The sequence below is a fragment of the Myripristis murdjan genome, chromosome 14 (assembly GCF_902150065.1).
Source record: "Myripristis murdjan chromosome 14, fMyrMur1.1, whole genome shotgun sequence".
NCBI lineage: Eukaryota > Metazoa > Chordata > Actinopteri > Holocentriformes > Holocentridae > Myripristis > Myripristis murdjan.
In genome coordinates this window covers 29,694,758-29,716,760 of record NC_043993.1, presented here as the reverse complement: position 1 = coordinate 29,716,760, position 22,003 = coordinate 29,694,758, and the positions used below count along the sequence as shown (strand labels likewise).

The following is a 22,003-nucleotide window of genomic DNA, read 5'->3' as shown; positions in this document are numbered from 1 at the left end:
ACCTACCGTCTCGATGATAACAACAATAAAGAGAATAAATTCCATTTAACCCCAATTTGAAGGGACACATGAGTCATATTTCTGCCTTCATGGACACTATGCCTCCAATTTAAACCAAACACTGCAGGGAAATAACTGGAGAGAATATAAATCTTTGAAACGATGGGTGAGTTCACAGAGCTGTCTCTTTGAACAGTATTTCAGAGCACCACATGAATCCATGGTGTTGCAATGATATGAAACCAGTTCCATTAAAATCTCTACACCAAGCACACCGCCCTCAGAAAGCTGGGGTTCATGCTGAAGTTTTCTTTTTTTTACCTGAATGGTGCCAAAGTCCACGTTCTCGTAGTGAAAATGAGCGCACTCTGCCAACTTTGGGAAGTGGCCCTTGGTGAAGCAGAGTCTGAAACACACACAGACACATCACTTCAACCTCTGGTCATGATGCAAAGGAGAGAGTGTGCATGACAAGGGGAGGGAGGGAGAGAGGGAGGGAGAGAGAGTGAAGGAAGGAGTAAGGTGCAGAAATAGTCACAGGGACTGAAAGGAATGCAGGAAGGAAACAGGGGTAATAAACGGTGAGTTAAGACTGATAAATAGAGACAGAGCGAAGGAGAGACATGAGAGACGTGCAGCAGACAGACAGAGGCAGGTGTGTGTGTGTGTATATGTGTGTGTGTGTCCACTCACTTCTTGACGTTCTTGACCTTCATGCTGGCTGTGCTGCTGCTGCAAGAGCGCATGAGGGGCTCAGTTCGCAGCTCGGGGATCTCTGCACTCCTTGCCTGAAACACACACACACACACCACGGCTGATGAACACTTCATCTGATGACACTTAGCAGTATTTAAAAAAAAAAAAAAAAATCACTGGCAATGCTATAGACTTTGGTAATTTTCCATTTGCGCTCTGCTAAGCACCAACATTCACAGCACACAGGCCTCAGGCATACTTATATCTGTTCACAGTTTGGTGGTTGATTGCCTGAGGTAACATTAATCCTCTATTCTTGGCCTTTGTTTGCTTAGTGGAAGGGCTTGTGAACCGGATAGAACAATGTGCCATGAAGCGGTTTTGTTTGATATATTACGACCACATATATCTCTATTAATTTTATACTGAAACTTAATTGATCAGAATCATACTGACAAATGTAATTCTAACTAGATCCAACCAGAACAAAGTCGGGCAAGCCTGCAAGTAATTGATTTGTTTGCATAAGTGATTTTCAAAATGATATTGCATGACATTTAACAATTAATTACTGGGCAACGCAAGCCACAAGTGGTGTAGTGTTAGATTGCACCAGGCGAGCGGTAATTTGCTCAAGCTATTCAATGAAAAATAAATAACAAATAAATTATTATGGTTGGCAGATATAAATCAAGCTGCAGTGCATGCCGCTGTTTTGTTGCAGGTAACCTGTTGTGATTCACTGACCACTAATCAGCTAATGGATCCAAAACTATTGATAAGTTAGTCCAACCATTCAGTAAACAGTGTCATAGTGCCTGGGCAATTCAGCAGTATCGATTAACACACACATGTTCGGTGTGTTGTTGGAGCAAAAACCTAGTTTGGCAGGCTGTCAGGAGAGATTCTGTTCGAGTTTGGATTACATGAGGTCATATGATCAGACACACAGGACCAGAACTGCTGTTGTTCCACTGGTCAATTCCACATATGGATGATATCTAGTCTGACATCATGATATCAGGCTAGATTTCATCTAGGATTTCGGATACTTTAACATTGCGGTGTCTTTTCCTGGTTTTAAAGACTGCAACACAGTAAAGGGATGCAGTTTTCTGACTTCTGCTATTTGTCTCTACCCACTTGGCATATCCACATTACAAACTCTTGTGTGTAAATATCTTATGAAACCACCAGCAGTCATCCCTACAGTATCTTCAAAATATCAATAGACGCATTTTGTCTGAAATATTGAAATATCTGAATTTGTCCATATCGACCAGCTCTGACTAAGCAGGTGGAGTCGCGTTTGCGAGCAGTGGACTATAAGACAAGGTGACTTAGCTTTTTTGTTTACTCTTCGGCAAGTGGCTGTGGTGGCCATTTAATGAACTCCTAGGTGAACTAAATGTTTAAAATGAAGGAACCACCAGACATTTCTTTTACATCCAGTATAGCAATGGCATCATTTTGAATAATAATAATAAAAAAAAAAATGGATGACAGAAAACGTCAGTACTGGGCCAAGTTTTGGACCAAGATATCTGCATTGGGTCTAATGAACAATCGGCCACTGATGCTAACTGTTTCAGTATTCCCTCATGAAACCAATCACTTGCTTTGTTTAGCTTAAATTAGTATGGGAAATTATGTGTAGCGGTGGTCAACAAAACATAAAAAAGAGCCTAGGGAGTCCATCCTGCTGCAAACAGATTTTATCAGTGTCTGTTCACAGGGGTGGAATTTCCATTTAGAGAGCTGCGTGCCTACCTGTAAGAGCAGGTCTTAATCTGACAGCAGTCTGCTGGAAAGAACTTAAGAAACTATAAAACAACAAAAAAGTGAGGGGAAAAATATACAGATACAGCAAACAACTATCGGGAAAGGAACTGAAAAGTTCTATGATTAAAATAAGACGAATGAGAGAATGCATCAACGAGGTGCTGAACAGATGAGTTGCAAATGAAAAAAGTCAAGGAGGACTTTTGAAACTTTCCCATATTCAGCCTGTGGTTCACACAGCCAGACGGTCCGTGACAGTTAAGGTGCTATGTTGACGAGGACTGGGTTTTTAGGACGATCAAGAAACTGCTCTACAAGTCAGTCAATAGCCGACTATTCAGCTAGGCTCATTGATTTCTCTCTCTCTCTGCCTCTCTCTCTTTTTTAACCACAGTGATTCACATCGTAATATCAGCCAATAATACCTGGCATGTGACTTATTTATTTATTTTTTGGATAACCGCTTAGATTAAGGTAACTGCATACTATTTGGCACACAGATAAGCCAATTACATCATGAAATGTGTCTGACATTATGCAGTCCTACATGCAGTAGCCTATTCATCATTTTTGTGACAGTGCCAAAGTTGGAGTTTTATGATTCGTCTAAAAGATGCAGACACGCAGAAACTGCAAACTAGACCAAGGCTGTAAGGTGCATGTACATGAGCACAAAGGAAGACAGAGTCCAGAAAGATCTTTCACACTTCTTTATGCCCCTTTTCCTAATTTAGAAAGAAATTGTAAGCACTCTGCATAAAAGTGCACTGTTCATGCTTTTTCATTGGTGAGACAGCCAGGAAAGGCACTTTAAGCCTTAGTACAGACTAATGTAAATATAAGCCTTCCTTGAGACTGACGAGTTGACTAATTCTTTGTACAGCCCACCAGCTGGTCGACCTTGGAAAAACTGACTTTTGCGCCTTGCTGTGTCCTGGACGAGGCTGACACAAACCGTTACAGGACAGCAACACGACTGCCACAGCAGCCGCTTTAATTGTTCATCTGAGGGGCTTACCGTGTCCAGCCAAAACATGCCAGGGGTTCACATCTTGCTATAAAATATTCAACTGAGCCTCTGCAAAGCTTACTGCTAGGGAGAGAAAGAGAGAGAGTGAGAAATCCCTCAAACAGCCACAGGCTCATTCCAGATGCAAGTTCTGTTTTTCTGACTCTGTGATTTTGCTGTCGTAAATTAATGTGAAAGCCAAGTACTAGCATGTCTAAGCTCAGAACTTGTTCATGCGTTGGTTGCCTCTATGCAAACAACACCCAACGATGATGATGTAATGCCATGTAAAATGTAGAATAAACCAAAAAAACCCCCCAAAAAAAAAAAAACAGAGTTTATTGTTCATATCACTTTAACTTTGGAGGCATTTTGGAACATATAGTTCTTTCATCCATTGCAGTGCATTCAACAAAGAGCATTATCTACACCACGCAGTGCAACAGGGCCTGGCACTGTGACAGCTTAGGCTAACTTGCTTAGCATTTCTCATTGGCACCTCGATCCACCAGAGACATATATAATGCATGCAATTCCAGTACAGAGTCCCTCTCGTATCAAATATTGAACAAAGAATAGCAGATATGCAGTATTAATGTTTCAAAAGCCCTGCCTCTCTGATCAATATTCATTAGCCCGGCTATATTGTTGTTTCTCTTCCTCTCTGTTGCCCGATCGAAGTGAACACTTGCGATAGGGATCCAACCACGCGCCGACCATGGGTGGCTCAGCATGTTACCATGGAGACGGCCTCATTTCCACCATGCTGTTGATGCCAAGTAGTGAGAACAAACCAGAGATGGGAGGAAATAAAGTAATGAATGATGGTGCCTGGTGAATGAAACCCAACACAGGGAGTTCAGCTGAAATACACAGATGACATGGGGACTAGACAGGAGGCAAGGTAGACAATCTACTGCACAAAGAGCTTTATGTAGGATGAGTTTAAACCACCAAGACTCATCTGTATTAATCATGAAAGTGTGCTGGTTGGTTCAAGAGCAGAGGAGATGTTTTGATCAGAGAGAAAGTGACAGCTGATCAGTCCACTGGGTTGAAAACAGACAGAGATAAGAAAGTGACTGGCAGCAAACGAGCCGGCCACGGCTGTGTGGCATTATCACCAGGTTTGATATGCCATTACTGATATTCAATATGAGTCTGTGACTTGGATGAATGTGATATGCGTTCAGCATGTGTATACAAAATAGTGACCACTAATTTTGTGCCAGGATAATTTCATCACCGGGTGGACTTGGGCACAAAGGAGTGAGCATCTTTCTGATCTTGAGGACATTTTTAATGAGGATGTGTGGCTCACCATGGCACTGATGGTCTCCTCCCAGTCGGGTCTGTCTCGGGGGTGGATGTGAGCCAGTTCAGGCACAATGTCGTCCTCCTCTGGGTGACGCCCAGGCCTCAGGCCCCTACAGTGTACACACACACACACACACACACAGACACACACACACACACACAGACACACACACACAAATATTCAAAGTTAGAACTACATTTGGTTCTATTTCACTTGGTTGACATTTAGCTGTTGTCAAAGCAACTCCCAATAAGTGTGGCAATAATAAAGGTCGACGCTCGAATTCCAGGCTTGTAAATACCCTAATAAACTGAGGTACAAAATATAACAAAATCTACACTGTACAATATCCATATTAAAAGGTCATTTTATTTAGTAGAATCTCGAATCTTCTGTAAATACACAGGGTATAATGCTACTATTATATCTCTGTGCCATAATCCAAAATGAGCATATATACTGTATATATGACAAGCCAGAGACTAAACAAAATAATATACTACTATGGCTGAACAATTAATCAAATTACTATCAAAGTCACAATATGGCAACATCCAAACTGCAGGAGCTGCAATTTTTTGATAATGATAAAATGTGTGACAAAATACCATTATAATGAATATTGTGGATTTAAAGAGATGCCCTGGCCTATGAATAATTTTCGCCAGATGTTAGAAAACATGCTGGTTTGGTCAGACGCCAGCAAAAAAAAAAAAAAAAAAAAAAAAAAAAAAACATAATTTTTTTTTTTCAGTTAAAATTAAAATGATGCAACAATTATCATTCCCACATGAATCATACTGCAATATCCTCTACAATGACCTTAAAATATTTTTTTTTTTTGCAAACTGTTCAGCTCTGCATACTACCATTCGAATGAGCACCACAGAAAACATCAGGCCTTACTGTCATAATCTGCAGGGTGTAATACAGGCAGCAACATTCACCTGCTAAGTACTGTAGCTTTTAGTATGTGAGTGCAGGCAAGCCACTGGGAATAACAAGTGGTCATCTTCCTTCACTGATGTTTCATTGAATTCAGCGCCTTGAGAGGGCTTAACACTGTATTCCAGCATCACAGACAAAAATACAAGTCCACTGCACTGCTATCACTCGCGCCTTTCCGAACAACAACACTCCTTTACAATGCACGCTGCAATTAACGTTCCTAAATAAACTTCCACATTATAAAGTCATACAAATCTATACCCTGCAAGTTGCACACTTTAATTTAAAGGTTAAACGCTACACTTGTCCAAGCAGAGGGCAAACACCCAACCAAGTCAGCAATCCGCATATCTAGATTGTATCAGCTTAGGCTAAGCTGACCCTACTGCTTTGACTGGCAGTTTCATTTGAATGCCATGGCCCACTCAGTACAGCCACCTCATCGTTTCTGTAAGTCAGAGGGTTACACAGAGGCCCCTTGTATACAGGCTCTCAGATGACTAATGTGCAAATGTGCAAACTAATGTGCAAACAATAAACCTAATGTACAAGAATACCAGATTACCTCAGTATTTCATCCAAACACTTTAGGTTCCCATTTATGCCGGCTCTTACCACCAAATGAACTAGGCTATTTGTGCCTCATCCCCAACACTCCCAAGCATCAATAGCTGCTTCTCACACAGCTCTAACTTCCTGCTTTAAGCTCCATATATGGATGCCTAAAGAACGAATTAATGTTGAAGTGCTGACAAATCCTCGGCAGCCTACCTCCACACAGGACAGATGCTGTTCTTCCAAACTCGCTGCTTCACCTCGGCTGCTCAGGTGTTTATAGGCCGAGACCTGAGCATTTTCCTTTCAGAGGCTACATCTCCTGCATGTGCCTGTAGCGGTGTGAGCTCCACACAAAATACAATCTGTTGTCACTGACCACAACACCAAATCTAGCCTTAATTTTGAGCTCACTATTTCCCTAGGATTAACAAGCTGCATCACTAAATCCACTGCCATTTGCCAATCTCCCTGTCCTTAGCCGTCCCCAGCAATATGCCAGCTGAAAATGGCTTCTCTCTGGATTTTACCTCTCCAACTTCAAAACTTAATCTCAGAACTCGCTTTCCTATTAGGCAGTGAATTTATCTCAAACAATTTACTCTCAGCTGCTGCTGCTAGGCACCTGAGCACATGGTTATGTCTCCAAGTGTATCTTCACTGAGACTCGAGTTTATTCCTGCTCACAGTCTCCCAATTCAACCACTGGCCTCGCTTTGCTTGAGACACTTGTAACGTGCATTGTGCCTCCTCTTTCGATGTATTTGAGTCTCAATCTTTTTTTTTTCCTTGATGAAGCATCATAAAGATTGGCCTATTACCAGGACTAATACCGCCTAAGTGCTGCGTCTGCTCAACAATATTGCAATTCGTAGTGCTGATTGCATCTGAATGGCATTTCATTAATTCTACTTTTGCTCTGCTAATTGAGTAGCTACAGTATCCCTGACTGTTGATTTATTAGATATTGTCAGGTTCATCTCCAACTTTAACCTTTGCACATTTAAACTCCTCTGTTATCGCCTCTGAATTCAGTCCAATTTTGAGAAAATGTTGTTGTGGTCAATGAATACCGGCACTGGGTCCAAATATCTAGTTCATGAACAAGTGTTGGGACCTTTAAAAGTGTAGTATGCCATGTTGCAAGACTTGGCTGGACTTGACATGATTCGTTGTAAGGGACAACCTCAACACCTTGACATAAAGTCTAGCATGTCAGAATTTTAGGGGACTTTTGTCGACTTGTCTGGCACCTGCTGCAACATGTGTACTTGACTGCCATTCTTCACCTTTCCTCCATGATCATCTACGGACGTGATGCTATGTAGTTAAAGGATTAAGGCATGTGTAGATTGGTCAGGGTCAAAAGTGTAGCATGGCCTTTCCCTCAGCCAAGATATGACAAGAATTGATGTCACTATGAACCCCTAATCTTCATAATAGAAATATTTTGTTATCTGATCCTGACAAAAGACAGTGTGGAATTTCCAGCCATTTCCTGACAAATGACCCGACCAGCCTCTCTAATTTTCCTAACTTTGAAAATGGTGTCTCATATATTATCAAGGGCTGCATTAAACAAGGCAACAGTCCAAAGTGCAAAGACCATAACTTAATCTTGTTGAGTAACCTCTATTTGTCAAGGTTACCCAATGACTTCAATGACTAACTAGCTCCTGACTTATCCCCTGAAACTTCTCCCCATTGTATCATACCACCTTCATACACTTTTGGCAAGCTTATCTAGATCTGTTCAAATGGCTTCCCATCTGTGTAAAAACTTTTTTCCAACTAACTTCCCCTAAACAGTGGATACAACACAAGAAGCTATGATGCACTAAACTGGGAAACAACAAAACAGGACATCAACGTAGATTTTTCTTACAAAAACAGTAACAATCATTCACCAACATGCTAACAAGCTGCTTATCAATATGCTTGCTTACTTTCAGTATTTCACAGTTACTGCTGTGTTTAGCTCCAGTGTTATGATGTACAACAATGGTGACAGATGGTTGATCCAATGACCTGTTTATTATTTTTTTTTGTCTACTACCCTCTGTCCAAACTGTTTGAATCGGTAAGTGCCCAAAGTGTGAGAGTCCAACTTAGGTGATCATTCAAATAATTCAGCAGTTATTTTTGAAAAAGAAGCTGTAGAACGTGATCTTCCTATTAGTGTCTGTTCGGATGAGCAGTGACAGCGACACCCGCGGAGCTAGTTCAAATCTAAAAATTTTATTGAACTACTACACATCAGTTTCTGCATAATTTTAAGTATCATTAGGTTCTCATGCTCCTCTGTGGTGAGGCATGTATATGTGCGATTGCAGATACTAGATCTCCCTTTCCTTTTGAAAGAAAACTGGGCCCTTGCATAACGCTTTTAGTCTCTAAACTATCTGTACTTACTGTAACTCTGACCCCCGCAGAACTCAACATAATAGTACAGACTATTGACAATGCGCTTGACATTTAATAATGCTTAAATCCCCTATAACAGCTTTTATCACAATTCAACAATATCACCGAAAGACTTCTGGCTGGCGTCCAACCATGAGGTGTTTCCACACTGACTGTCATGCCTTTTTGAAGTCCGGAGAGCGGCTCTGCAAGTTGGTCGCAGTAGTTCCTTCGTTTTTGTTGCTGTTTCACCAGCGGGTGAGCTTGCAACTTGAAGAATGTCTCTCAAGAGCTGTCCCAGTATCAATTCAGCAGGCACTCTGGGGAAAACGGTACCCATCATATGTCAGCACTTACAAATGGCACATGATCACTCACTATTTGGAATGCCATGTCTTCCAAATACTGCTTTAAACTTGGCCATTACTGCAGTTGCACTTTTGTCTTTTATTTGCTGAACATTGGGATACTTGGAGAAGTAATCCACTGTGAGAAGGAAGGATTTGCCATGTAGCCAAAAAATATCCACTCCAAATGTGTGCCACGGAAACTGAGGTATGTCATGAGGTTTTAGTGGCTCCTTCTGCATGGGTGGCGGTGTCACCAGATGTCCCAGTGTTTTTTTTTGTTTTTTTTTTGGAATACTTAACTGGCAGATTTTATACCACATGGAAGGCACATGAATCTGTAGCGTCCCCATGGTGTGTTGAAGGTACAGTGATGAGGCTTTGTCCAGCTTTATTTGCTAGTAGCCATCTTTTCAATCCAGAACCGTAAATATCTACCATTGGCTGGTGGATTGGTATACTGCTGACGTTTAATGGCTGCACTAAGCTTTTTGAGGTCAAAACATGACCTCAGTCTGTGATTTCTCTCTTCAGTTACATGAGATTATTAACCCTAGTCTGTTTCAGTCTTTCCTTGACTACAAACAGAATTTTCCTGCACCCGTATACCACAGATGCAACATAGAGATCCACATGAGATGTGATGTGATGCTCTCCGACAAACTCGCCTAGAACACCTCCAGGGTCTGCTTCACCAACTCATCTTCACCAACTCATCTTTTAGCTGGTGAGTTTAGTTGTAGCTCATCCACACACCTGATCAGGTTCAGTGCCACACATGCTGTTCTATGGCTTTCTTGTTAAATCAAAACATATCACTACCTGAGCCCCTTTTTCAATTGTGCTTTCGAAGTTGACATTGTCTCCAGGTCTAATTTTGGTGCCTCCATATGCCTTCAACAGTCTGAGGGATTTAAATGCACCTTGCCTGGGAGCGTTTTGATCAGTCACTAATCAGTTTGACTTCTATGGGCTTTCCTTTGATGGAGAGAGTGGCTGTCCATGGCTCCTATGTAACTTCACTTGGGCCGCTGCTCTTAGCATTTTGAATACTACCTGCAAAGTGTGTGTCGACTGGCTCCAAAGTTTGCACTGTTTTGATTGAACATGTCTTGCTTTTTCAAATACCCTACACTTGATTCCATATGCAGAACAAGATTGTGTGTGTGTGTGTGTGTCTGGAGAGGGAATGCTTTGCCATATGTGCTACACATCTTTGGTACATCTGTTCTTTCTTTTTTGGAAGAACATGGGTTTGTTTGATATACCTTTGTTATGTTTCACTGATTTTGACATTTCCGATAGGGCATGCACCTCTTTATCCGTTTTTGCTGGCACCATCATGCTGATTTGCTCTTTAGCTATTTCTGCTGCCCAACAAAATCAATAGCCCTGGCCAAATCCAGCTTTGCCTCTCTCTTTCTGTGTTTTTCCACTATACTGACTACTATATTTTGACCCTTATCATGTAATTTTCAATGTTGTCAAAATCACAATGTTTGCTTTTCTGTCTTACCTCTGGCATAAATTGATCAATGTGCACTGGTTCCTATATCACATAGGTCCAAAACTGGTGGGCCTATATCTCAAACACAGTGTTTTCTTTCTTTTCTTTTCTTTTCTTTTTTGGAGTGCAGTCGTCTCTGGATGCCTACAGAGTGTCGTCCACCTTCAGCTCTCCTGCTTCTGGTTTTGCTATCTCTAGGGTATTATACACTTCCCAAGGCATCTTCCCTGAAGCAGTGCAATAAAATGGCAACTTGTACTTCACTGTCTTTCTGTGAAGGTTCAGCAGCCTTACTGTACAGCAAATATCTCTGCGCCGCCAATTTTCACAGAGGTTACCGGTCAGCATCAGCGAGGCAGGCGGCTTGAAATGCTCCATGTTAGCATGCTAATCTACTGTTGAGTATGCATACTTCTGGCTTTAACAAACATGAAGACACTGTGATAGACAGTGGAACCACATCTAACACCATGTTATATTCCATTAGTGTGTGTTTCGATGAGCAGTGACACAGATAATCAAGGAGTCGATTTTTAATTGAACAGCATACTTATTCTACATCTTCCTAAGTATCATTAGGTTCTAGTGTGGTCCACTGTGGTCAGATCTATAAAAATACAGTTATAGCATCTATATATATGCCCTGATGGGTAGGATGCACAGTCCTCTCTCCTGTCCAGTGATTGGTTCCATTGCCATAATGAAAGGTGAGGAGGAAATTGCATACCGTGCCATAGGCTGTAGTAAACTCTCATTGCGAAACATATCCGAGTCTCCTATGCTCTAACTAGATTCTTACTTGGAACCCTAAAGAAATCAAAAGCCTCCCATAAGAGTTTGTGTGGGACAGAACTAAATGCATTAGCGAGTCCAGAAATAAATCTTGAGGATCTCTCTTTACTTGCTTAGTGGACAAAATTTGGTGCCGCATCATGAGTGTGTTTTAAGCACCCAAAGAAGCCTGATATTCCATCTCTTAGCGGCATTGTGTCAATTAATCTATTATTGCCGGATAATTTGAAAACTTCTTCGCCACCACAATAAACAAAAATGTTCGCTCTACATTAAAGAGGCGAACAGCTCAATACTGATCTGTCGAGCTTTTTCTCTTTTGGATGTTGAATCCCTCCTGCTGAGTCTTGTCCCATTCCAGTGTCATTAGCTTCCATAGATATCGCAGTCCATTAGGTGCACTTTTATGTACTCGGTAAGTGACACCATTATGCCCTGGAGCTAATGATGCCCTTGCATGCCTTATGACATTTTGCAACTCACTCAACATTGATGGAACAACATCTATTTGACAGTCTATTGCCCGAGTGCATGGGATATATGCGAGCATAGCTAAATCTCTACCCCTCTCCATACCTATATGTACCTTTCCTGAAGTGTCATTTTAGCACCTGACTTGCTGCTTTCAAGTTGCCACTCTTCTCCATGATGACAAAATAAAAAATATTTATAAATATTTATATTGATCATTATAAAATGCTATCCTAGTGTTCCTTCTTATGTTTTACTAAGATTTTCTGCTCTCCTGAACGCTACTGCAAAGATTTCTCAGAGCTATCTGTGGGACACCAACATCCTCTTTCTCACTGCCTTCATCCACTGCCTTCTAAGCTGACTCTTTTCTTGGATAAGTCTATCAATTTCCTCTTGGTACCTGGACATAATTGACTCTACTTTCTTCCTTTTCTCATAAATACCAAACTTTTCTACACCGTAAACATAAGAAAAATCTCCTGGTTTCTTAGTTTATTCTGTAGTTTTCTTAAAGTTTGTCAAGAACCCCTATCAGGTTTGTGTAAATAACTTCTCATTTGATCTTATCTGCAGCCTGAGGCAGAAAGGGCATTTTAAGTTTTTGCCTACTGTCCTTCAGTATAAGGCCATATGGAGGAAGAGTCTAGAAGAGTCTAGACTGGGTGAAGTGACAATGGTCAGCAACTGTGAGCCAGCAGGTGAAGTGTGAAAAAGAGGTACATCAAAAATTTGGCAAGGCTGAAGTCAACAGATGAACAAGGCATGAACATGGACCTGTGGTGGCCCTAAAAGACAGTTAACTGCCTTGGGTCTTACAGAGATTGGAGATTGGGGTTGCTGTGTTGTTGCCAAACTTTGATGGAAAAGTCTTTAGTGGAGTAAGCAAGTTTTCCAGGGAAGAAGAGGTTAGTCTTATTACTCTGAAGTTGAAAAGTACTCAAGTAAATGTCCGTTAAATGAAACATTAACTCATGCATCATCTGCATAGGAAAAGCTGTTTACTTGATGAGATTTAGTGTAAAGAAAAGGGGGGTGTCCAACACTGCCCTTGTTTATAGAAAAGCTAATAGAAAGAGGAGATAACAGGAACGGAAAACTGATATTTCCACAGCAATACATACACTATGCATGCATACACACCCAACACTACTCTCAAAGTTCCTAGGCCTGCATGTGGACATGGTGCATCTATCATCTTGGATAAGCAGCAGTGTCTGCATGGATCTGTAATAAACTGGAGTAGAAGACAGAGAAAATCGAAAGACGAAATGCTGGGCAGTCAGTAGCAGCTGCAGGATGAAAGTGTCTAGCAGCTACTGAAACACAACATCTCTGCATTGAGATAATTGGACTCAAGGGTTGCGGAGATTGAGGCAAGGATCAGGGAGGAAAGGTTTGGTAATGAGCAGTTCTCTGTAACCCCCGCCACTGTCCTCCCCAGGCCTGTATAGGCCGAGATTCTCAAAGTAAGGCTTGCAGATGTAAAAATATAGTCATCTCAACTTTTCAACCTAGTTTTCTAAACATGGAGATCCATTTTATTTCAGCATTTCCGTTACAGTTCAACAAAACTTTCGTTGACAACTGTTTTATATGACAATGTATGATGATGCCTTTCAAATTTGTCAGAACAACAAATGTTTAAAAAACATTGCCTTTTAAATGTATTCAAAATAGTGTCAATGGTTATAAGTCAGTTCTTGTAAAAATTAGTTTGAGATTAAAGAATGTCTGTACAAGAAAAAGGACAAAACATATGAAGATCCCAACACAAACCTGGTGCCTAGGTATAAAAATAGACACTGAATCAAGCAGATGTGATACTGAGACGTGGAGTCCTCATCAGGTATTCTAAAGAATATCTACAATAATTTTTCTCGCCTTTTTTTTTTTTTTTTTTTTTAACTTTGAAAAACATGTTTTGGTTCTCTTTGGTTACTGGTTAAAAACCTCTCTGGAAAGTGAACTAAAATTAGTAAAAGCAGCTCTAAAAAAAAAAAAAAATTCATCTGTAGCATGCCAGTGGATGCCAATCGCCATTTCAAGGTAATAATGATGTTTTAAATTTTTTAGCCACAGCTCTAATAGGGTCTATGTTGGCCACATATGACTACAGTTAGATGACAAATAGAAAACAAAAGATCCTCTAATAAAGTGATACTTGAACGACTGGACTCTGCCTTTTTGCAATATGTATATTATGGGCGAAGTGACAGAAGCATTGATAAATGAAATGGGCCTGGAACAACTATCAAAGGCAACAATCAGTACACTGCAAACAAGTCAACAGTTGCAGTACTGATTAAAACGAAGCAAAGCTAATAAACTAGTACTAAAACTAAAAAAAATAAATAATTGATATAATAAAGAGTTTGAATAATAAAGAGTGAAAATTGAATGAAAGTGAAACCAAAGTTCAAAATTATGAGGAAAACAAAAACTAACAGATAATGGAGAACTATTATTGCCCTGGTTACCTCGCTACATCCTGAACGCAGCAGTACACACCACACACACACACACACAGCTTGATTCCTTATGGACCTTGTTATAGACAGTGAGGCCAATAAAGGTCATGAGATGCTTTATAAATCTTGCAGAAACCTCAAAGCTTTGGGACCCAAAAGGTCATTAGCATAGTCTTGATTAGAAATGACTCAGCGAGGGGTCAGGGAGAAAATGAGCAAGGAAAAAGGTTGACATAATAAAGAAGAACTGCATTAGAATAACAAAATCAACATAAAATGTTTGAGGAGTCACAACTTTTAAATGGGATAGCTGGAATTGTGATTAAAAAAAAACAAAAAAACACTAAGACACTAACAAAACAGTCACACTCTGTCAAATTCCTTGGAAACCCTCAGGAGAAGTCTCACAGTTTCAGTACCAAGCAAAACGTTGGTCAAGGGATGTACATCCATTGCATGTAATCAACACAAAGATCAAATAATATAACTTCAAGAACCACTTCCTTGGTACTGAAGCAGAGTATATAAATAACAAGGAATGTGTCAACTTCACCACCAGCAACACATTAACAGCTACTGTCAGTAACTCTCACTGACACCAACTCCTGTTCCTATCCTCTTCACCCTCTCAAGTCTATTTTCTGACTTATTAGACACTTGCAGTCAAACTGAATGTACAGTAAGCAATATTAATCAGCTAATGACTAAGCACAGCTTTTTACACTGTTTGCTAATTTGAGTACATGCACTGTGGTTAACTTTGCACTGTCAAAACTGTTTATTTTGGTAATCATCATGCGCAGTGTATTTTGAATTGTGCTGATTTAGTTCTCTGTCTCTGTTGCTGCTGGATAGTTCACTGTAGCAGCAAGACTGAAATACCACAAGTGGGGCTCCGGAGGATGCCAGTTCTCAACGTGCCATGGGGTGTAAATGAAACTATTTCCATGTATTCTGTCATGAAACCAAGTAACAAAGCAAATTTAACTGAAGTTACAAATGTGAGATGATGTTAAAGGAGCATTCCACCCTTTGAAATTCTTACACAGATACAACATGTCATGTGATGTTGAACACATTCCAGGAGGGAATTTGTGAAGTGCTGTAATTTACAATACTGCTGTACCCACTTTCCCTCAACTTAACTCTTCTACTGTAGATTCTCATTTCCTACATTTCCAAAACCTTCTTTGGACATCCGGCTTAACAGTGGATTGGAAAATTTGTGGATATTTATTTACACATTCAATAATCTGTGAAACAAACAAGTAAAAGTGCATTAAGGAGTATATTTCTGATTACTGAAAGAGGGAAAAATAAGTTGCAACTGTTTTTTCAGTTTTTCAGACGATGGTTTTCTTATGCAACCTCAGGTCGACCAGTTCATAAGAGAGAGAAGATGCTAAAATTGTAAGGTGTTTATCCAAGAGAAAAGCTTTTCTCAAAAACTGAAACCAGTGGGGGTAAGTTGTTCTTCCTATTTCAGTAATCATGAACATATTTCAGAACGTGTTTTAGCTGTATTTTATTTCACCTACCGAAGATGTACAACACAGTATTCTATGTACACATTTTGGATTTGTTTATGTTCATAATTTCATGCAAAGAGACAGTACGCCGTTACACCCTAATGGCTATGTTGAATAAACTGAGGCACTCAAAAAAAAAATTTGGTGAGGAAGGATGAGCAAATACCTTGAGATGATGTTATGATGTCATGCTATCTTTTTCCTTCACTTTTTCAGTTTTGATACCCCTGCTTTGTCAAATATCGTTTTGAAAAAAAAAAATGTTGCAGGAACAATTGTGCCATTTTATCTCATCTATAGTTTATTTCTAGCTAACCTGGGTTTAATGGCTAAACCAAGAAATGCATACAAGCTTACCCTGTGTAAGTTTACATTTACATTTGAGACTATGTGCTCTTCTCTAATTGGTTCTCAGTTGTTTATTTCACAGAATGAAGCGGTGGTGGTCTTCAGCAATTTGGAATTCTCGCTATGTGCCCATCCTATATTATGATAAGTTAAAGAGTACTCCTTGACATGGGGTCAAGGAGGTCTCCAGAATTTCTGGGTAGAGCCGCAACTTAACATTTCCCATTGGCTTGGCATGATGTCCCTCACTACAGATTAACTTAATGGCATTGTTTAAGTACCCCCTTAATGACTAGGGAGGTTTTCAGCACTACCAAAGCAGCTAAGTACTTTCAGACGCTGGAGAAGAAGCCCAAGCTTGAACAGTACATTTCATACACCAAGTCTACCTTCTCAGCTCAACAGTGTGGTGCACTCCCAGCATTCACAGCATTCTTTGGAGAAGAGGTATGCAAGGAGAAGAGTACGCCACTTCCAGCACCTGCTGCAGCCACTCTTGTTGCACCAAAGCCCCCCCCCTCAATCCTTCAGATTCTGACTGAAGGAAGGCAGACTTCCTTCGGCTTCCAGGATTATGTTCCCAGCCTGCTAAGTCCAAAGTTCAGCTTCTTCCTCCCACCTTGTGAGATGCAACAGAGAACTCTCCATATGCATTGCATCAATTTTTTGAATTCTATCACTGATCTTCACTGAAAGAGAGCAGCAAAGGATGGCACTGTGCAAAAAAATCTCCTCCTCTTTCCTTGCTCTTTTTTTCCCATTTTTGCAAATAAAAGCAACAGGAACTTTATTTTGCTCTGCAAGTGAAAGCCATGGATCTTCTGCCTTCATCCTTTTCTAGCTCAGACAATGCTCTCATGTCTCCAATACTGGCTTGAGGCCACTGAGGGCCTGACTCAGCAGGTGTACAACCTGTCACAGAAATGATGGAGGTTTTATATACTGACATTTCAACACGTTTCCTTCACACAGAGCATCAGATTTAATGATGGTAGGACTACAACAGGGAAATACCAGTGTCAGAAAACCCATCCTCTGTACCAGAAAACAGTGGGGTGGTGTCAGTACTAACACCTCTAACCCTTTGCAAGGAAATGGCACAAAGCAGCGTTTATAGTACGGCTTGTAATCCAATCACTTATGTGAACCTGCTCTAGGCAACTTTCTTTTAGTGCAATTTCATCTTATGGTAAAATTCCCATTATAAACCAACAGGTATCCATAAAGTAAATGTACTGTGAAAAGAATCCAGTTTCTCTGGCAGCCCTGGGGGCAGTACTCTGATTTGCAAAAATCAATTCGTCCCAAGTCCAACAACCAATCACGGCTGTGGGTGGGTGTCTCTAGCTCAATGTTAATTATGTCATGTGCACACTATGGTGCACATGCAAGGCAGTTAACGTACTGCCATATGGTGGAATAAAGCCAAACATACAGCGAAAAATTTCCTATTCTTTCATTGCCAAAAGTGGTTACAAAGCCAAAACAGACAAAACAAAAGAAGACCGAAAATGGAAACAGCTACAAAAAAGGGATTATGTTAAGCAAGGAAAACAGTAAAACTTAAACCCAACAAGTGTTTTCTCATCAACTGCGAGAGCCATGAGACTTAAATGTGTTCAAAAGTGACACCGAGCTCGCAGAATTTCTGCTGAGCAGGTAAGACCACCATTGTTATGCTTCAGTTTACTTTGTATTTCAGAACACTGGTCAGCTTGCTTGTATCTCTGTCATGGTTGTGAACATATGGGTCATGTGCATATGGGTGGGAGGGGCTTGGACTTGGAGGCAGGACTGAAGTTCAGTGGGGAGAAAGTGGGTTTGTTGTTCAATGACATTCTCCCATTCAACAAACTTGCCTTCAACCGCTCAAAGGAGAGCAGAGCATATGATGTTGATACTGGACTTGACATATTTCGACAAAGGCGCATCTGTCAACTTGTACAGACTGTGGGCTGATTCATCACAACAGACCCAAGAACAGAGATGAAGCAAAATTCTCTCCAGCTACTCTGTTGTATTACAAATGCGTCTGTCTACGACTGAATGGCCAGTACTCTGAATAAACCTGAGGAATATTCACGAGAAGCTATTGTTGAAATAGTGTAAGATTTTGCTCCTTTGCCTGACCAATGTTGTAGTTTCCTAATTGTACAAAAGTAGCCATATGACTTTGGTGTAGGCTGGCTATTTATCTGCATCAATTCACACTCAGGTTGTTTTTGGTATTCATAGTGTGTGCGCCCAAGTGTGAGCACAAGTTGCAGCTCCACATTACCTGAGTGGCTAGTAATTGTAAATGACAGTTCATCAATTTAGGAATAATAAACAGCATAAAGCAATTTAGTATTTTTTTTTAAATCAGGCAATAAATAAATAAAAACAAACAGAGGAACACAAAAAGCGCTGCCACTGGGTGGTTCTGATCAATGCTTGTAAAAGGGTTTCTTTCAAGTGCATAGCACATTTTCTGTACTGGATTAACACACATGGAAACATGCCACTTTTAGAACTGCCAATGATACCCACTAGAGAATATCATGGCACTGGTGTGATGAAAGAGATATCCAGTGAGTGGTGTCTAAGGCCTGAGCGTAGTGTAGTGCTTCATAGTAAGCTCTGACTGGATATATTGGCATATTGGTATGGATGAAATCGTTCTTTGTAGCCAACAGATTGTCTGTGGGGATTGGATTATTAATTATAATTCTATCTATGAATTAGCTGCCAGGGGAATTAAATTTTGAAATCATTTAGTACAGTTCAGTCTTTAGTAGTCAAGCAACAGCAATCACAACTGTCTCCTATAGCCAGAAGTATGAAAAAAAACATGCACCCTTTTACTCATTTGGAACCGGAAGCTGTAAAATAATTCAAGCTAAATTTTACCATTTAAGGCTAGACAAACATTGCGTGATTCAAAAAAATTAAAAACAATCAAAAAACATATATATGTCCTCTACTCATTGTCGGGAGAGCAGCTTCAGGCTATGGCAGAGAACACAAATATTGTTTTCTCATTTTTAGCTTTGAGGAAAAGTTGATCATGTTCAGAAAATACTAATAACTAATAATAATCATGGGCTATAAGATTAATGTATGAATCCTTAAACCAGTGCTGATTTTGGATAGTCAAATCAATAATTGTGAAGATGAACTACCAAGACAGGCTGCTGCATTCAAATGACATTTCATGAGACTGACTTTGTGGCCGCACAGAATTTGTTTGGGCTTTTACAAAGATAAAAGCTTTGTTTTGTCGTTATGATAACATTTCTGAGAAACATTATTCATATTCATATCCCCAGAAAAACAACCAAATCCACTTTTGATCATTAATGGAGCAGCTCCAAAAAGTGCTGCTTGATGACATAACTAAGCCTTGGTTGATTTTTCCTTGCTCTGAGAGATACTAGTACATCGGTAGTGGCAAATCTAGCTTAGTTATCCAATATTACAAGAGAGATCTGTGAAATTAAAATTTTGTGGTGGATTTTTTTTTTTTTTTTTTCCTGCAACAGGTCAAACTAACTTTTATACAGCTAACAACCTGGAGCTGTGACAGTATAATTTTGAGGGGGGTATCCAAGCTTGCTTTCAGGGTTAATGCACATAACCTGTTGCAGCTGTATGGACATTCAACCAAGAGCAGGGAAAGGCTGTCCTCCAAACCTTAACCCTAACCCAGGAAATAGAGCAAGAGACGACTGACTTTCACTATCAGAAGTGTCTGTTCAAAACAAAAATAGGTCACTTACCTTTACTATTGTTTGAACAGAAGAGGTTAAAACAAACAGTCAAAAACCTCTCACAAATATTCTAACTACAGTATGTCAACATTTATTTTCACCCATAGCATAAACCCCGGTTTCAGTGGGGAGAAACACTTGAGTCTTAAAAGAAGAGAGGTAACAGGTTAAAAGACTCAAGGGTAAATAAAACATGACTCATCTCCGCGCTTGTTGGGATGCATGTAATGAGTTATAGAGATTAATGTGGCCTGTGTTGAATAAATAATCAAAAGCAAATGTTCTGTATTGTGGACGACGCACTCAGTTCATTTCCAATGAACTTGAAAAAGCCTTGGAAAGCAAGAAATTAGCACCGGAGAGACAGAGAGAGAGAAAGGGAGTGTGTGTGTGTGTGTGTGTGTGTGTGTGTTTGTGAATGTGCGTGGTGGTGGTGGGGGTTATTAGTAGGCATTGCACGGGATTTCAACCTTATGCATGTTCTGGATTTCATCCATTGACTGGATAACTCTCCAGCCGGCCAGCAGTTTAGCTCCTTCTACCCCACTGAGACCGTTTCTGCGTCCTGCATAAGGCATCGCAGAAACCAAAACAACCAGGCAAATGTCTGTTTAAGCTAATTTTGATGAAGCCCCGCTATCAAGATATTTAAACTGGTTAAAACATTAACTATTAACTACCATCCAACAAAAGAGTGGTTCTGGCCAAGCAATCTGAATGGGGAAGTTGAGCCACGTGTCACATCAGCACTAAGGCTCATGTAGTCGTGCTAAAGTGAAATGAAATTTGACAGAAACTGAAATTTACAGAAATTACTAAACATTTCCATGGTCACCAAATACAATAGATACCTCTCCCTAAGGTGAAATCAGGCATGAACGTTACGGACAGCTGTATCAGTAACTGTCCATTTAATAGCGGCATCATCCGACAAGCGACAAGCGACACATGCCAGGTCTGTGCACTCACAACCCAAATTATTCTCCCTTGCACAGGCTGCCATACTGAAGATGAAACTGCTGGGGAATACTGATGGAGGGGCTGCAAGAAAATATTACGGCCGGCGTGCTCTTCACGATGAGCTCTGTTTCAGCATCTCCATCTCTGAAGTCTCAATGGCACATTTCATCTCACTGGCTTGAATTAATAAATAAGAAACCATATTAGGAAATTCAGAAACTAAATTAGATGCTTGCATTATATGAGGAACTCATAATGGGTTTGTGTCTTGCTTATTGTACTTCAACAACTTGCTGATTTCCCCATGTTAAGTTTAGATTTTCATGTGGACCTGACTGTAATCACAGTCCAGTTGTTTCCAGCTGCTGTGCTGTATCTCAGCTGACTGATATCTGAGTGACTGCTACCTGCTGTGTCAATAATGCTGCAGTAACATGTAGGACACAGTCATGCTAGTGCTGGAATGAATGCATCAGGACATTGACCAGATATACATCTATGGCCAACCAGAGCAATGATGAGTAATTATATTTGTCAAGTGAATATTAAAATAGCATTCTTAATCCGTTTAGCTGCAGGCATAAAAGTGGAAGTGAAGAATTGGAATAATGCATGTCACTGGCAGGCATGATGCCTGCAGCAAGTGGACTAAACCTAGAAAGAGCTCATGACTAGAGCTAACTGCTACCATTTTTTTGCTTTTCATGTAAGAGAAAGTGTTCCTTTGGATAGGCATGATCCTACATTTAATTTATCATCTCAGTGCAGTATCTTGGGATTATCATGAAGTATTTACTTCAAGCCCTGGAGTGAAAATTAAAAAAAATATATATACATCAGTGCTAAATTCCCCCATAAAACTCTGTGAACCAAACAGCCATTACCAGCTGCTTTTCTTACAAAATATACTAAAGGTTGTTGTGACTTCTCCTGCATGCTGAAACAAGACACCAAATGACGTTATCCTGGATCAAATTCACACTGCAGTTTCTGTTTTGTTAGACCTCAGTGCTGCTTCTGATCCTGTCGACCAAGAGACTCTCCTGAATAAGTGCATAATAGTGCTGCTAACCGTTGCACAACCTATGCAAGGCTTAGTTCACACTTGTCCAATAGAT

General features: G+C 40.3%; 1 protein-coding gene across 4 annotated transcripts in view; it reads right to left on the bottom strand.

The window, feature by feature from the left end:
* The window catches only part of arhgap32b (Rho GTPase activating protein 32b), a 127,610-nt gene that overhangs the window by 66,752 nt on the left and 38,855 nt on the right, over positions 1-22,003 (bottom strand). For all 4 annotated transcript variants that reach the window (XM_030068578.1, XM_030068580.1, XM_030068579.1 and 1 more), the window contains 3 exons: positions 4,809-4,914; positions 694-788; positions 322-406 (listed from right to left, as the gene is read on the bottom strand). In XM_030068578.1, the coding sequence (XP_029924438.1) occupies positions 322-406; positions 694-788; positions 4,809-4,914 (286 nt within the window). The remainder of the gene's footprint in view (positions 1-321; positions 407-693; positions 789-4,808; positions 4,915-22,003) is intronic.